This window comes from Sebastes umbrosus, chromosome 21 (genome assembly GCF_015220745.1).
Source record: "Sebastes umbrosus isolate fSebUmb1 chromosome 21, fSebUmb1.pri, whole genome shotgun sequence".
Classification (NCBI taxonomy): Eukaryota; Metazoa; Chordata; class Actinopteri; order Perciformes; family Sebastidae; genus Sebastes; species Sebastes umbrosus.
Genome location: NC_051289.1, coordinates 4,955,428 through 4,974,237, shown reverse-complemented (window position 1 = coordinate 4,974,237; position 18,810 = coordinate 4,955,428). Strand labels below are relative to the sequence as shown.

General features: G+C 39.2%; 1 protein-coding gene across 1 annotated transcript; it reads left to right on the top strand.

The window, feature by feature from the left end:
* Positions 1–892: 892 nt before the first annotated feature.
* ccl20b (chemokine (C-C motif) ligand 20b) lies at positions 893–18,773 on the top strand. The gene is made up of 6 exons (XM_037757528.1): positions 893–1,079; positions 3,315–3,380; positions 17,095–17,258; positions 17,538–17,640; positions 18,190–18,264; positions 18,377–18,773. Exons 3-6 carry the CDS (start codon positions 17,177–17,179, stop codon positions 18,432–18,434), a joined length of 318 nt encoding a protein of 105 aa, XP_037613456.1. The 5' UTR covers positions 893–1,079; positions 3,315–3,380; positions 17,095–17,176; the 3' UTR covers positions 18,435–18,773.
* The last annotated feature ends 37 nt before the right edge of the window (positions 18,774–18,810 follow it).

The following is an 18,810-nucleotide window of genomic DNA, read 5'->3' as shown; positions in this document are numbered from 1 at the left end:
TCTTCGCCACATTTTATTCATCTTCGAAGGGACAGTATATTTTTTGTAGAAGTATTTTAGTGGACAAAGAACGTATATTGCCAAGAAGTGAAAGTCAATTGTTCGTTCCACTGCAACATCAGCGCCCAACAGCAAAGCTACACTTCTGCCGTTTTGGACTGAAAGCAACTACCGGACGCTAGTAAAACGTCCCCCTAAAAGTGCTTTACAAGAGGAAAACAGAATTATTTCTATTCTATTGACATATTCTACGGAAACAGCCTGTGTTGAACAATAAAATATAATAGATCTAATGAGCGTTTTCAGTCCAAAATGGCGGCTGCGGCTAAAAAAAACACTTAAGTTTCTTTGCATTATGGTGCCTTCAAATAGGGTCGTGTTTACGAGATGAGTCCATATGAACGCCTCCCTCATGTCGTATTCACGACCTCATAAGTGCAAAGTTTTTTGTCAGAAATGGTGGCGCCCGTGGAAATTCATTTTTTGGTGCATAATAAGTTAATATATTGTGATTTTTTTTCGTATATTGGCTTTTTTTTCATAATTTTATAATAAGTCTGAGGAAAATGTTGATATTCCTAACGGTCTCATCTTTTTCCTCTGTCATTATTTACTATATCATGTTACCCACTTGCTAGCTTGCTAAATTGTTAGCCTCTGTGGTATCTAGACGCTGACAGTAATGTTGATATTGCCATTGCTTAGCAGCGGTGTTCTTCAGGACTTAACCACTTGAACACCGAGCATATTGTGTACATGACTTACCATGATGTAAACACCAGAGTTTCATTTGAAGGCACCATCAGTTGACCTTCGCTAAGCCCCGCCCCTAGAACGTCCACTGTCCAATCCTACGTTAGCAACCGTAACTAGGCGCAGGAGGCGTGTCAAGCTATCAGCCGTGTGTATTGAACTTGTAAAATCCTCAAAGTTTAGTGTGGACTTACGTATTTTTTCGCATTTCTGAAGCCAAAAACGAGAGAGAAGCGATGTCGGTTAAGTATTATACAAGTGTGGAATCAATAACTCTGAGGCTGAATCCATTTAAAATCAACAAAAGCTCCTTCCTTTGCTCCAAGGTAAGATGCTAATTCGCTAGCTTAGCGTGTTAGCAAACACACATGGTTGAATATGAATGATTGTTAATGTGAGGGTTTGGATCAAGCCCACATGTGCTAACAGTATGCTGGCGTGCTTTAAACAAATGGAAAAGCAGGTTAATTTAGTTCTACATTAGATAATGAAAGCTATAGACAGTGATAACTTTGACTAAAACAACCTTACCCTACTGTGCAGCATTGCTGATCCTGTATATCTTTGTCCTTCACCTGAGTTGCTTGCATTGGCACCAGTTGCCTATTATCCATATCCATATAGCCATGCCTCTAGCTTGGATATAAAATCAACAGCATCTCCTCTGTCCAGAACCAATGTCCCATTACTCTGTATAAAGCACAGAATATATCTCTGGGGATTTTGGGTGAACAATGCTTTTGTATGAAAGCCCATTAGATCATTAAACAATCATCATTTACAAACAATTCTTTATTATAGCTCCACCCAGAAAACATTAGGCACCCATAGGTGTAAGTGGCAATGGGAAGTTAACCCCTAACCAATTAAGTGACGTCATGAAGCAAACCAACAGGTTTACTTCTTCATACAAAAGGAACAAAGAAAGCCATGACGGTGAACACTGTAGAGCAATGTTTCCCACATTTAAAAAAAAAAATGACAAACAATCGTGACCTAATTCACAATAGACCTGACCTATAAATCGTGAGAAGAATTTGTGCGTAAATGAACGTTCCCGACCATTTTTACTGCCATTTCCGCATCATCTCATATTATCTTGAATATAGGTCAACCAGCCATTTTTGAGAAGATATATAGTTTGATAAATCATAACTTTGTTTTATGCATGTCTTATTGAAAACATATACACACGTTAAGTACTTTACAAATAAATTAATTTAGGCAGAGTTAACAGAATGTACGCTAGCCTTTCATATGTTGATTCAATGTTATATGTAGGGGTACAATTATCAAATCAATACGAGCATTCAGGGTCCCTCATGTGGCTCAAAGGTGTACTGCAGATATAAATCTTAAAAGACGATAGAACAAATTCTGCAAATTTATTTGGCGACCCTGATAAAATCTTCTGCAACCCACCTTTGGGTCCCGACCCAGTCTTTGGGAATAACTGCTGTAGAGGCATACTTGCCAACTCTCCCGATTTTCCCGCGAAACTCCCGTTTTTCATTGTCCTCTCTCGGTTTCCTCCGGGGTCACAATTCTCCCCTATTTCTCCTGATTTATGATATATTTTCACACATTTTTTGTTTTCCTTTTCGTTAGCACAGCCTGTTTCTGGCACTGTACAGCGTGTACTGTTTCCATCCGAACGACAATACAGCTACACCTATGTTGTTTTCTGGCAGAAAAGAGCTGCTCGAGACACAACTCGGTTTGAGCTGCGCTCGCCGCACATCACCATGCGCAGCGCCCCACAGTTGGACTTTGCTCAGCGCAGCGAAAAGCTGTCGTACTGTGGCGCACCCGTTGTCGGGTTGTGTCTGAAAGGGCATTCAGTGAGTGAGAGAAGGAGAGAGAAATGGAGAGAGCTAAGAGAAAGAAATACTCAAGCAGGAGCAAAAAATTAATGAATGAACGAAAATTGATGAATATTAGTTTAAAGCAGAGGGCCGAATGATTCTGTATTATTTTCTGAGAATTAAAATGAAAACTAAAAGTATTTAAGATTAAAAATGCTTTTGCAATGTACTTGTTATTTTGCTATTTTCAGTCTCTGAAACTCAAATCCTTCTGGGGGAGGACTCCCAGACCCCCAGCTTCGACTTTGAAATGCTCTCTATTTTTAGTATGTGTAGGGGAAAGTTTGTTTTTAAGTTTTAATACCTCTTAATACCTCTCAGCTTTAAATAATCATACTTATTAGCCTCCATTATCTGTGCATTTTTTTCAGTATTCATTTGGCTGAACAATGCTGTCTTTGTGTGTGCACGGCTACTGGGAGTGCCTAGTTATTAGAATCAGAACGAACACCTTAATGAGTGTCAACAATGAAGAAACAAATTAAACAATGCTTCATTCAACAGTCAAGGAAACTCCAAATATAAAATGAAGACATTTTAATTGATGAAGCAATACAGATACTTTACAGAAATGCTGTCCAAAAGTAACTACCAACCAGAACCTCTAAAGCCCACTAATAAATGTTTATGTTTATAATTAATTATGTTTGCTTAATACGTACACAATTGTACAAATGACAAGTTTTCATTTTACAGGGGTTGTTATTTCTTGGCCAGGAGCAAGTGGTCCGCGAAGAGTCATCCCCCGGCCCCTACAGTACAGTAAGAGAATAAGCTTCTTTTCCAAAATGTCGAACAATTTGTCGAGCTGTTTATTTTAGGGCTGTCAACGTTAATGCATTACCATAGTACCATGTCATAATAGCTTGTCGAACAGGAGGTTAAATAACGCTCCAAAGTTACGCTAAATTTTGGCAAGGAAAAACTGTTATGGCCATATTTAAAGGGATCCCTTGACCTCTGACCTCCAGATGTGTGAATGTAAATGGGTTCTCTGGGTACCCACGAGTCTCCCCTTTACAGACATGCCCACTTTATGATAATCACATGCAGTTTGGGGCAAGTCATAGTCAAGTCAGCACACTGACACACTGACAGCTGTTGTTGCCTGTTGGGCTGCAGTTTGCCATGTTATGATTTGAGCATATTTTTTATGCTAAATGCAGTACCTGTGAGGGTTTCTGGACAATATTTGTCATTGTTTTGTGTTGTTAATTGATTTCCAATAATAGATATATACATACATTTGCATAAAGCAGCATATTTGTCCACTCCCATGTTGGTAAGAGTATTAAATACTTGACAAATCTCTCTTTAAGGTACATTTTGAAGAGATGAAAAATGTGCGCTTAATGGGCAGTCATGCCAATTATCGAGATTAAATATTTTAATCAGTTGACAGCCCTAGTTTATTTATCAGGTCAAAGAAACACACATGCAATATGTTTCCTGCTTATAAAGCATTTGCACAGTCTTAACAAATATATATATAACATATTTAAAACCATAGAATTAAATCTGCATCATTTACATTTACATCGGCTTACAGTATTTCTCTTTTCTTATTGTATTGATTTTGATACTTTTTGCTGCAAATTGATTGATTACCATTGTTTTTTTGGCTGGTGAGTAAAGCAAATCTAGAAGCCACTTGCATATTTTACCAGCATTTGGCTGGTGGCTGGTGCTAATTTCCAACCCTGATCACCATGCCCTTTGCACGTACTGCACATGTATGATGGCAGCACATGCTACAAATAAAATGGAAACCACCTCATTAAAGTCGTGCTCTACAGTCCCATTAATGGTTTAAAAAGACCGCCCTTTTCATCTGTCTCTCATGCGTCAAGAGCCATTCAATACTCTTACATAATCTCAGCCTGAAGACATGTCATTATTTAATACCTTTTCAATTGTGTTTCAATTAATGTCTCACAAGGCTCTTTGGGTTGTATGTCAAATGTCACTACAGCCTATTATATCCAGTCAAGATGGAATGCTTTGGTGATTGAAGTGACGTTGGTTGTGACAGTGTCAATGTTGACCTGGATGCCAAAGCAGATAATTACAGGTATACTATATGTCTCATAGCTAATAGACTGATGAGCTAAAATAAACAGTCAGGACAGAGTTAGAATTGTGGTTACAATAGAGTGAGTTAGTTTTGTTGAGACGTGGGTTCTGTTGGCTAAAGAATTAAAAGTTTGACAGGGGTTTTGGTAAACATTACTCACTCAAGATCTGGCGTATGTACAGACACCTAATATGACAACTTCTTATCCAGTTTTGTGGCATAAAATATCCTGTTTGTGACCATTGGAGCTTCTTAAGCAGCTTGTTTAAACCAGTAAAATTACTTTAAACAGGTGAATTTGTATGCAGCAGGGCGGGTTTAGAGCACAGAATCTTTTTGTGTGGGCCAGCCTTAAGATAGCTAGAATTTATCTTCTTCACACTTACATTATGTATTACAGTAAAGCTGTTTTTAACATGATACAATAAACTAATAAATAATGATTTATAATCAGCCTATTGGTTAAGAAAAAACTTTGTTCCCCCGAGGAAATTTACAAGCTACCCAGCAGTATATAAAGTAATTTAAATTACCCTGTCGTGATGTACACAATAATGCATCCATAATAATAATAGATATTATTCTGTAATGGGCCATTCTGCATAATAAGTACTTTTGGTAATCTAAGTATATTTTGATGCCAATATTTTTTGTACTTATACTTAAGTAAAAGATAGTTCTTCTTCCACCACTGTAGTTTACACAGCTGATGTTTTTTTGATGTAAGAGACAGATACCTTTCCTAAGACATATTGTTGTTGACTGACATATTGAGAGTCAGTTTAGGAACAGAAGACTATTAGTAGGATCAGTGACATGAATAGACTAGTTGTCTACAGTTTGTGGTCGGGATGTTCAGGTAGTCTTCCTCTTGCGTAGGCGTCTCGGGTTTCTCACTCCCTTGTGAGCTTTCCTGTTGCTGCTGGATAGAAACAGAAGAAGAACGGGTATGCCTGCATTACTTGGCAGTAACAGGGCCAGTTTTGGCACACTGTACGGTTCATGGTTTCATAAATTTTGTATGTGCTTAAGGCGAGTATCAGGTTGACAGTATAAAGAATAGATAATGAGTGTTTTTGTGAGCTTGCCATTTTTAATATCGTGGCATTTGGGTGTGTGGTAATACATCTGAACAGGTAACCACACAACAACACTGTGGCTATTATAGTTGATAAATAAACTACTTGCAGATCTCAAACTACTTGTGTTCTATGTGGTCACACTCGTCCCTGACCACGGATCAAAATCCGTCCTCATTGCGTTTTGGGTGCAGTTACACCTGTACCTTCATGTGGTCAAGCACTCTCCAATTGCAATCCGATCACCCACAAAGCATTTTTAATGCCAGGTATAAAGGGGCTCTCTGTGTGTGCATGTATGGTTCCTGTTACACTGGACAACTTAAAAGAAAAGATGACAGTCAATATGTGTAGTGCTCTTACTTTGATCTTTAACGTTGGGTGGCGGTGTGTCTGGCCTCTCCGGTACAGCTTTTGCTGCGAGGCCGCAGAGTTCTACCTGGCACCGCTGTACCGTGCACATCAGCTGTGACCGCTCCGTCCTTTTGCGGCGATTACCGCATTAACGTTATGGTTCCCTTACAGCATTGGGTTTAAATCTGAAATATTGCCAAATAGGCGCGTTTGCTTTTCGCTTCGACGCCAAATCCTCTGCCATCTCTCGGTCTGTCAACTGTCTCTCGTACCGTGTGTGTGAAATATGACACCTGCTATTCTGAGCTGAGACTCCATTAGGAGCAGATGCATTCACCGTCAGTTTATAGCGTCCGTCGTCCGACTATCTATTTATAACATGCCGCTGATACGCCAAAATAAACTAAATGGGTTTTATTTCTGTAAAAAAACGGCAAAACGACAGTGGGGCTGGTGGGTACGTAATGTAATCGGTGTGTGCCCGACCACCGCGTAACACCGGTAACACCAACTTCCGCGACAGGCCTAGTTCCTGTTCAACCTACACGGCTGCCATCAATCTGCTCGTAACCTTTCTCCCTCTTCCTGCTCTTGTATGCCTGCTATCAGCTCATCAGCTCTCCAGCATACCAACCTTCTCCCACTCGGTGCCAGATCATTATCACAACTATTGTGGTAGTCTCACTATCCAGACCTGGCAGGTTTAATGAATGCTGAGAACTATTGCTTGTGTTGATTTTTTTACTGGGGACTAACTGCTTTTCCCATCGGGCCATATGATCATCTGCCCGCCTGCTAAATCTTGTGCAACCTCATCTTGCCGAACGCCACTCACGCTCATCCATCCGTCCAGCCCGGTCTGCCATCCACCATCGCTCCTCTGCTCTCTACCTCCGCCAGCCATCTGCCCTCTCCATTCCACCTCCATTCCGTGCCATCCTGCAATAAACCTCCTTATCCTTCACCTACCTCTGTGTCAGTGTCCTGCGATTGTGACCAACTTGCTACACCATAACACTGACTTAGCTACTAAGTTCATTATGTGCTTATTAGCCTTGGAAGTAACAATCAGTTCCTACTGTAGGTTGTACGCTAGTTAGCCAGACATGCTAACGATTGCAACCTACATTAGAGCAGTAAACACACCTATTTCTTCAAATGTTGCTCTTGTGTTTTGGAAAGGCACAACCCTCCCATTTTTTTAAATGCAGAGAATCGCTCTGTTGTGTTGTGTTGTGTGTGTGTGTGTGTGTGTCCATGTGTACGTTACCACAAAATTGCCAGAAGGTTTTGCATCTTGTAAGGTATTGGGTCCACGCACACTCGGCGGCGTTTCCACTTTATGACACTTCGAAGAGAGACAACAAAAAGTTGCAAATCTCGTTGGAAATGAGTCCACCTCAGTCATATTACTTTGGACACTAAAAATGGGAGGTGATGATGATAGGAAATGTGAAGCGTATAAACTCGGAAGTTTGCCATCCTTAAAGGAAGCAGACCGCCAAGTTCATGGAGTTGTAATACACAAAGAGAGAAAGGACGAAGCAGGAAACGTAATCTTACACTGCGTTAATGCTGCACCCTTCCATGATCCCCTGGTGCCAGCACTGCGCCACCCCTCCTCTTTTTACAATGGAGTTCACAGCATTGACTCTGGAAAAAGCCGTACAGCAACCATGATGCCCTGCACAAACACGAACACACAGGCAGAATAGTCATATGATATTTGAATCAAACCATTATTTGGCGACTTCCAATACATCAGATAACATCTTGAGTGTTGTCGGCTCGTACAGCTTTTGTGGAGTTTAGTTTGTTGTTTATGTTCCATGGTGTCAGGGCCTCCTGTGTTTTAGATGGACTATATACAAAGGTTATAAGTGATATCAAATACCATGTGACAGCTGGAAACCTTTATTAGAGTCATAAAGATAGACTACACTTGCATTGTTGGACCAATCAGCAAAGCCAAACTTCATGTAAACTACTATTTAAACTAGATTATGAGCATATAAAATTAAGCGTGATTCTACTTGGTTCTGCGTGGGAAACAGTTTTGTAGACGTCCAAGAGGAGCCGCTATATTTTAAGTCTTCAGAGATTTTTTTCACCACTTGGGGGCAGCAAACTAGAAGCACAACATATTATCACCTTATAAAGCTGATATGGCTAACTTGTTAGCTTATTTATACATCCAGCATCCAGCAGACACAGTACATAGTACTGTATATAAGAAGTGGACGTAGTCACCCTGACGTCACACATTGGTTTGTGGAATGCCGTTTTGAAGCCTCGAGTTATCGCCATCTTGGTTTTTGTCCGTCGCCATCTTGGTCTTTTGCAACCAGAAGTGACACGAGAGGGTGGAGCTAAGTACAACCGAACGCTTAATAAGACATTTTTAGGCTACTAAAAAGGTTATAATTAACTCTCGTGACCTGAAAACACACTGTAAAAGGGTTAAAGTTGTAACACAAAAACACGGACAACACCAAGACTGGACAACGCCGTAGTAGCGACCTGTCAACCACATGGTAGCCATGCCCTATAGCATAACCTGCGTTATCGTCATTATCATCTTGCTTGGTTAGCAAGGTGCATCCGTAATTCATATTAACTGTGAACTTAATTGGGATGTTAATTTTGGCTAGCGAAAAACATGCTGAAAACAAAATGTACAGTACTTACCGGAAAAAATGAACAGCCAACTCTTTAGAGTGTCTTTCAAAGCTGAACAACGCCATGGTAATAAACTGTCAATCACAAGGTAGCCAAGCCCTAAAGCAAACCCTGCTTTATGGTCTATTTGACTCTAGCTGGAACCATAATTTACTAAATGAACATCATGCTGTACTGAACAAGACTTGAAACTAGCAATTGAGACCATAAACTAAAGTTTACAATGTTTACTGAGGTAATCAATCAAGTGAGAAGTAGGCTCATTTTCTCATAGACTTATATACGCTGAATACGCAGAATCAGACTTCTTTTTGCAACCAGAGGAGTCTATAACCCCTGCTGGCTGTTAGAAAGAAGGCAAATTTAAGGCACTTTAACAAACAACAACAGCTATTTGCTAACTTTGGAGGTAGTGGTAGGTATTACACTGTGTTTATCAGATCTTTTTTGCTAAGAAAAAACCCTCTCGGTGCCATGCCATTGTTCTGACGACCCACTATTCCAAAACCCCAATAATCCAAAAAATGCCCCGACAGCCCGTTATCCCGAACAGAAGCACATGGCTAACTATTATGCAAAGTGGCGTCATTGGACCTTGGCGAAGGCATGACCAGTCCTACTCTGCCTCTGGTTGGCTTACCATGATATTCTTACCCTAAACCTAACTAATCTCACTCCTCATGCCCAAACCTAACCAACCAATGATTTGGCAACGAGACGGGAAGGTCCGATAATGTCATTCTGCACAATAATTAGTCATGTGCTTCTGTGTGTTGCACGGAGATTGTGTATTTTCAGAACAATGGGACTTTGGAACAATGGGCAGTCCACCCCCTCTCACATCGTCATTTGATCCATGTGGAAATATTGATTAGTGCAGCTTTAAACAAATCTTTTAGTCCAGTTAAGATGAAGTTTTATGATGAAAAAAAGAGCTTTAAATCGTCTATTTTACATCCCAAACAAATGTGTTGAGTTTTTGTTCATTTTTAGTGGTCAACAATCCTAATATCCTTCCCGCAGATACATCATAGTCATTCTTAACTTGTGCTTTTTTCCAAAACATTTAGAATGCAGTTTGACAAGGCATTCACTGCCACATAAAGACAGCAAGTAGATGAGATCAATCAGGGCAAAAAACATGCAGAAACATAAATATGGGTCATATCCATATCATTCTGCAATCATTTCTGCAAACAATAACTTACCTGCTGCCTGAACGGCCACCCAAAGAAAAGCCAGCGTTAGAATACAAAGCAGCCTCATTTCACCAGAGACGACAAGTTGTGGATCTTTGTGGATAAAGGGAATGGGTGTGAAGGTGAAGTGGCTGCGTATTGTTTTGGATACTCAGGGTATTCACTGCCGGGAACAGGAGGGAGGGCCTATATGGTTACACAGCAGCAGCTTTCTCTACTTTTGACGGCATTGTTTTTCACAGTATATTGTTGTTGTATTGTGTGTGTGTGTGTGTGTGTGTGTGTGTGTGTGTGGGCATTGAGCAGGTTACATTTCCTTTGCAAGATCCCTGAGAGTGATTCTATTTTATTTTCATACCAGACTGCATTTTTATCCATTAACTAGTGTTAACTGATCTTAATCCTTCGACTGCCAAGCAAACATGCGATTATGATCAAAGTTCATATTTCCACCTAGTGTGATTTACAGCTGTTACCTTAGATGAAAGCTCCTACGTCAAAGCTTTTCTTTATCTGGTGATAAACTGTGGCAGTAGCTGTGGAGATCAAACCAAGCTTAATTTCTTTTCCTTGATGCTATCTTGTACTTGGAAAGCTTTGAGTCAATTGACTTGATTTGTTTTTTTAGTCATGACTCCTGAAATTCAAGTGTCTTAATATACAATTTCACTCTAAATTCAATCTTGCATATTTGGTATTTTTAGAAACTTTGCGAAATCTCTGTGGGTTTGAACAATGTTTGGATGCGAAATACTTAGTTATTGAGCTGCAATAGTTGATTGTTTTGACCACTTGGGGGTAGCAGAACAAGCTGTAAACATCACACCATGTACAACCCATCTTTTCCTAAACTTGTATTAGCAAAAATTGTTTAAATTTGCGTAAATTTGGAGTTGTGTATTTGTCACCTGACAAACATAAGGCTAATATTCGTATGCCTTTTTACTCTTTTTTGGTCTCCACACACTCTTGAGAAAAATATCTGGCTCTTAAGCTGCTAAATGCTACACTACGTTCATCGGTAGTCACTAACTTTGTCCGTCTACCATTTCAGCCTGTTTGCACAAAAAGGCCTACGAATGCCACGATAATGCGCAAGGCATTTAGCGTGCAATACGAACGCCTATCTTGCTTTTGGCGTGTCATTTGTACGCCAAACGCCTCCGCATAAATATGCAACGCTCAGAGCTATTGACGTAGAATAAAAAGCGAGAATGACCACTTATGGTGGGCGGAAGGGGGGGTGGATGGGTTCAACAAACACAGGACTTTTAACCAGTAGGCCGGTGTTCGAGACCAGTTTTGTTTTGTAAGTTACGTCAGTGACGTTTTTCCGCACTTACTGTTTCCTACGTATTTTACTTAATTTACGCACTTATTTTAAGCCCAACCATGATATTTTCCTAAACCTAACTAAGTGGTTTTGTTGCCTAAAAAAGCAGCGTACAAATGACACGTGAAAAAGCTAAAATGCGTCCTGCAGACACGCGGAAAGTAAGTGTAATGTTGTGCTATTTATACGCCTTCCTGTGAGAATGGGTTGACCATTTGGTACCAGGCAGGTATTGTAAGTCGGTTCATTTTTCTGCTGCTACAAACAAAGTTGATGAGAGCTGAAACCAAAATAAATGTGCTAAAATGGCTTAAAACCTCTATACAGCTAAGGGTTTTAAAGATTTCTTTTCCATTACAACATTAGTGCAGCTTCAATGGATTACTTTACTCTTCTTTTAAAGCTAAATTTAGCATGAAGTGTTTTTATTTTTTATCTTTTGTGTAATATGACCTACAGTACAGGAGCAGCCCACAGTGTCACACTGATTGTGCAAACTTCCACGGCTGATTACATTCATTGCCATTACACCACAACAAAAGATAAGCTTACATTCACTGTTTGATGAACCTTGAGGTTGCAAAGTGTGATCCTGTCAGGAATGAATATAAATAGACTTGACTTAAAATAAGTGCGTAAATTAAGTAAAATACGTAGGAAACAGTAAGTGCGGAAAAACGTCACTGACGGAAAAAACGTCACTGACGTAACTTACAAAACAAAACTGGTCTCGAACAAAGTGTGATCCTGTCAGGAATGAATATAAATAGACTTGGCTTAAAATAAGTGCATAAATTAAGTAAAATACGTAGGAAACAGTAAGTGCGGAAAAACGTCACTGACGTAACTTACAAAACAAAACTGGTCTCGAACACCGGCCTACTGGTTAAAAGTCCTGTGTTTGTTGAACCCATCCACCCCCCCTTCCGCCCACCATAAGTGGTCATTCTCGCTTTTTATTCTACGTCAATAGCTCTGAGCAAACACAGGACTTTTAACCAGTAGGCCGGTGTTCGAGACCAGTTTTGTTTTGTAAGTTACGTCAGTGACGTTTTTCCGCACTTACTGTTTCCTACGTATTTTACTTAATTTACGCACTTATTTTAAGCCCAACCATGATATTTTCCTAAACCTAACTAAGTGGTTTTGTTGCCTAAAAAAGCAGCGTACAAATGACACGTGAAAAAGCTAAAATGCGTCCTGCAGACACGCGGAAAGTAAGTGTAATGTTGTGCTATTTATACGCCTTCCTGTGAGAATGGGTTGACCATTTGGTACCAGGCAGGTATTGTAAGTCGGTTCATTTTTCTGCTGCTACAAACAAAGTTGATGAGAGCTGAAACCAAAATAAATGTGCTAAAATGGCTTAAAACCTCTATACAGCTAAGGGTTTTAAAGATTTCTTTTCCATTACAACATTAGTGCAGCTTCAATGGATTACTTTACTCTTCTTTTAAAGCTAAATTTAGCATGAAGTGTTTTTATTTTTTATCTTTTGTGTAATATGACCTACAGTACAGGAGCAGCCCACAGTGTCACACTGATTGTGCAAACTTCCACGGCTGATTACATTCATTGCCATTACACCACAACAAAAGATAAGCTTACATTCACTGTTTGATGAACCTTGAGGTTGCAAAGTGTGATCCTGTCAGGAATGAATATAAATAGACTTGTTATAAGGAAGTTGTTAGATTCTTCAAATCATAAAAGCCTCAAATGACGTAAACTCATTGAAAACTTGGAGCCACGAAGTGAACTGTTAGCATGTTTTACACCTGTTCCTCTACAGCACTGTAATCTATGACGGAAACAAGGAAATAGCAGCTAACACTTCAGCATTGTAAACACGTTCCTGGGCAGTCCCACTTTCACAGGCTGTTACTATTTTAAGCACCTTTGCTATTTTTAGCTCTTCAAAGGCTTAGGTATAAAAATAGATTGCAAACGCTTATGCAAGAACAGTTCACATGAAAACACGTCATATAAGTACGTCATATAAGTCCAAGTCCATTGGAGTTTGTACATGTTTTATTTCCTATTCACTCTGATTGAGTCTGTAGCAGGAATAGAATATAAATGCCTCCAGGTTAACGGAAGCTTTGGAAATATATTTAAATGCTTCATTTATTTTGGGGGTTGATTTTCATAAGGATTTGATTATTCAAAATAATTTTCCTCGGTATAACTGCGAAATGTTATGAAAAATACACCGAGTTTCGTGCACACAAAGCTAAAACTACTGTAGGGCTATATATAAAGAGTAGGACTACTGTAGATCTTAACCCAACATGTGGTAAAACAATCTCAAAGAGTTAATACTCATGGACCATTGTTGGATATTTAAGCATCAACCACACTTTTTGACATATAGTAAAGGAATCCATCGATTTGTAACATAGTTGGTCTTTTGAGAGGTCAATCTATGTGAGACAGTATTGTACTGCATGTATATGAATACATATCGAGATGTATTTACCTTGTTCCTAATGTTTGGTAAGAAGATTTGACTAACATTTTTTATTAATGTAAAATTGACAGGAAGTTAACATGGACCCAAGCTGTTGCGTGGCAATGCAATTCCATCAAAGCGGTCTATAAGCACACATGGTAAAACAAACAAGTGTGAGCAATACAGTAGAAGTCTCAGAGTGAACTCAGATGAAAGGGAGAGATATTTTTTTAAAAGGCTGAAGTCCACATCAACGTCATTAAAGTTACTCACCTGTCTATGAAGCAAACTATCAAAGCCTGTGTTCCTGCTGTAAAACCATTATGTGCAATTACATTTGGTATGTCAATAATGTAAAGGCACCTGCCCTGTGATGACACGCAATGCGTGCTAATTGTTCCTGAGTACAGAGCTTAACAGCTCCTCCTCAATTAACATCAGGGCTCAACCATCAACCCAAGAAGTTGTAAATGTTTACACATTATTTTATTTTTTTTAATCCACCATACAAGCACATTAATACTGAAACAATAAAGGATTTGAGACTAATAATACAAGTGCTGCATTATTTAAGTTTATAATGAGCTTTTGAGGTGTAAACAGTGTTAACCATCAAATGTGCAGCTAAGCAAATTACCACAAACTAGTAGCCACACTCTTGGAGCCTTCAGGACCCCCAATGCAGTTGCCCACTTTGCCCCGATCGTAATCCAGCCTTGTTAAGCATTCAAGGAGTTGCATGGCAAAAGTACTACATTTGGGCCTAATTTGCTTGAAAAGTTGATGATTTTTAGACATTTAAGTTACAGATTTTACTTCAATGCATTTCTAATTCAACATATGGTTAGAGCCAGCTTCCCAGTAAAAATAATAATAATACTTTTCAAGATACTCAAAGATGACGAGTTAAAAAAAAGTTTCTGGATAACTAGAAATTCAGTAAATGTTTAAAAATGACATAGAGTTCTTTAAATGCAAAATGTACTGGTTATGGTTTGGTTAGGTTTAAACCAAAGGGCAACCTCCGGGTCTGAAAAGTGAAGCCAATGCGAAAGTGCCTTAAACCTGCATTCTTTCTAATATCCAGCAGGGGGCGACTCCTCTGGTTGCAAAAAGAAGTCTGACTGTATAGAAGTCACTGAGAAAATGACCTCACTTCTTACTTGATTTATTATTTCAGTAAACATTTTCCTAATGAGTTAAGGCTGGTTTCATACACTGTTCGTAGAGCATTCTCCAGGGCAGCTCCCAAGCTCTGGAACTCACTCCCCAATCTCATCAGAGACTCCGATTCCCTCACCACATTCCAGTCCCGCCTCAAAACACATTTTTTCTCATCTACTTACCCGTAGCCCCCCCCCCCCTACCCATCAGTCCATGTGCATGTATGTGATTGTGCCTGTGTATGTCGCTTTTTGTCGTTCGTCTCCTGTCTGTCTGTCTCACACCGTTTTCCCCCCGACTATGTTAAAGCGTCTTTGAGATTAATATAAAGCGCTATATAAATCCAATATATTATTATTATTATTATTCGTAGCTATACCTACGAAAAGCAATGCACTGTGATTTGTGTATATCCCACAAAATCAATTTGGTTGTAATCCATGTGTCCCAATCCTTTCTAATGAGTGATTCAAGGGACTTTTTTCTCAGCAAAAGGCCTCTGTTTGTCTTTCTGAACTCTTACGCAGGCGTCACTATCTAAACAACATGCTCCACTTCCTTACTTTTTAAACAAACTTATCACTTCTCATACCGTCACAGGTGGAAAGGAAACTTTGACAGTCCTTCACTCCATTGTGTTTCACACAAAAGTTGTTACTACAGTCATGTTAAGGTGATTTGATTCTCAGATACCATTGTGTGTCTCTCTTCTGTCTTGGAAAGAAAATACACATAGTAGTACACACACACACACACACACACACACACACACGCGCACACACGCACACACACACACACACACACGCACGCACGCACGCACGCACACAATGATGAAATTCCTTTTTCGTTGCTGCAAGGGAGGCGGTTACTGAATGACTTGTAAGGGGAAGTAAAGAGATCAAATTGTTCTCTTGCTGAGAGCTCAACTTTATGGCTGCAACACACTTTTGAATGACGTTTTGTGACAGTCATCATTAACCAAAGTGAAGAGCAGCAATATTTTCTCACAATTTACAACATATTCCAATCCTGAACAATGTATTCAGTCCTTAGAAAACATGAAATACAAACTTTTAAAGGTGCTATTGATAACATTGATAACATTCAGCCACTAGATGTCGCATTCTCCCTCCCCCGTTTCCATTGCATTTACTTCACAACAAGTCGTTGCCAGACACTTCCTGTCAATCTCAGCCATTTTTCCTTTTTTTCCACACTAACTGACGACCTAGCGACACCACGTGATACCAACGTCGTTTTACTATTGGCTCACAAGCCAAACGTCAGATATCTTCCACAGAGATAAACAAAACATTAGTTTTGGACCCGCCAACATTTTTTAAATGATTCCTTCACAATCATAATATTTTTTTTTCAGTAAAAGTCATACTTTTATTGAGCACCTTTCTAAAGGCTCTGTGGATGTATTATTTTTAAAAAAGATATTTGTTATCAATAAGACCTTTAAACCTGCATTAGTTGACTTTGGCCATTAAAACACGTTAGCTAACAGTTTATTGCTACCACATCCAGCAAACATGGAGCAAACATAAGCATTAGTCCAATATTTACTGTCCTTTAATCTCTTGTTACTGTAAAAAAGTTGTCTTATCACATACTTTTTTGGGAGTGTTTTTAAGAATCAGTAATTTCACTTATACTTCAGTATTTTATCTTGTGTTTATGGTGTGAAGCTGCTCGAGTTTATTTCGTCTTTACATCTCTGCCTTGGTGGTGCTTTATTCTGCTGTTAATGTAGCATCCTTTTTAATTTATGTAGTTTAATAACACTTGTTGCACTTGTATTTATTATTTATGGTAATTTCTGTTTAATTGTGTGAGTTTTGTCTTAATTTTTTGGTTAATTCTAGTGAAGTTACACTGAGGAAGAAGGTTGTATATTTATAACTTGTATGCACGGGCTGTAAATGTACATTTTCTAATACACACTTCTAGTCCCACATGGAGGTTATAGAGCCAGCGGGGGTAGATTACCTTTCTCCATTTCCTGGCTCCTTTCCACATTCTTAACAATCGCACATGGCATGACACAATCTTGTCAAACATGGGAAAATCCCAGAGACGGCCTACTTAAGGAGTGAGCGCTGTGCAGTCTGTCACACTCTCACTGAATCCCTTCAGGCACGTTACACCGCTCACTGTAAACTACTGCAGCAGCACGCTAAGACCGGCAGAGCCAGCAGCACTCCAACTATAAGAAACCATGGCAAGCAGCAGAATTTGTCTCCTGGCAGCTTTGTGCTCCCTCATCATCCTCACCATGTTCATCGGCAGCACACAGTCAGGTGAGTCCTTCAGCTACTGCAGTATAGTATAGTAGTAGATGCATTTAGGAAAGAATAAAGGAAAGGGAAAGCTTTATATTAATGTAGTACATGAAGTATCTGTAATTCTTAAAGCTCTAACAAACAGTCCATTAGTAGAATTCATGTTTTTTGTTTCAGGGATAAATCAGGATTAAAAAGCAGCAAAATTAACTTATAGTATTAAAAAATCTATTTTGTTTACATGTTGAATCAAAATGAAAATGTTGTTTATGCTGTATTTTTTTTGTGTCTTTGCAGCAAGCTGCTGCATGAGGTACACCAACCGTCGGTTCAAATGCCAACGGCTGATGGGCTATACCATCCAGACCATCAACACTTCCTGCGACATCAACGCCGTCATGTGAGTAAACGACTTGATCTCATGCCAGACTACAGTTCTGCAAATTCAATAATGATGAACAGGTAGAAACAATCTCACGTAGATATTCCAAAACATTTTACTTTATAGACAATGGAGAGGCCAGTTGAGCATTACATAAAATGTGCAATAGTTAACAATTGTTGTCATTATCGATTAATCTGCAGACTATTTTCTCGATTGCAACATTAAAAAATGCAAATCGCATTATTCTAGAGCACAAGGTGACGTGATCAAATGTCTTGTTTTGTCCGATAATAGTTAAAAAAACCCAAATATTCAATTTGTGTATCTAAACTGCACAGCACTCCCTTGCTTGTGTTTCCTCGGCGGTTAAAGTATGACCCAAAATCAAAAATGAAGAACTTTCTGAGAGCCGCTACTTTGGACTCTATTACTGTTAAATATCTACTCGAGACCTCGTGGGGTTAATAAACAAACTGGAATGAGACCACAGGGAGGGAAACTGTTTCTGGAATGTAATGAAGTGTCTCATGTTTGATCATTTCTTCACTTCCTGTTTTCCCACAGATTCCACCTCCCAGGCAGGTTCGTGTGTGCCGACCCTTTGACCAAGTGGACTCAGAGAGGGATGCAGTGCATCGAGTGAGTACACTCCTGTCTCTCTAGCGTGCTTAATGTTGTTTTTCTGTAAATCATTTTTATATAACCAAATACTGAACCGAAATTAATGTTGTGTTTCCATTGTTCTTTGTAGTGACAGGAGGAGGATGAGCAGTCAGATCATCGCCAGGGAAACCACCAAATCAGCATAAGCTCTAATATCTGCAGTACATGACTCCCCAAGAAGCACCCAAGAACCCTGATAGGGACTGACATGGGATTTTTGTGAAATTATTATATTATATTTTGGTATATTTGTTCTGTTTTATAAACAGGGAAGTGTAGTATTCTGAATACATAGTAAACTGTACACTAGCGACAAAGCATCAACAAAGAATTATGAGAACATTGTTTTTCGAGAAGTATATTTGTAAATCTTTTGTTGATGATGCAGTGTTGATGACATTTCAGAGAAATGGTGTATGAAAGTGGGAAGTTTTGATTGTAATTTATATTGTCGAAGGATTTATTAAAACAGAAGTGCTTGATAATACATGTGTCTGTCTATCATTACATTCACCATGTCCA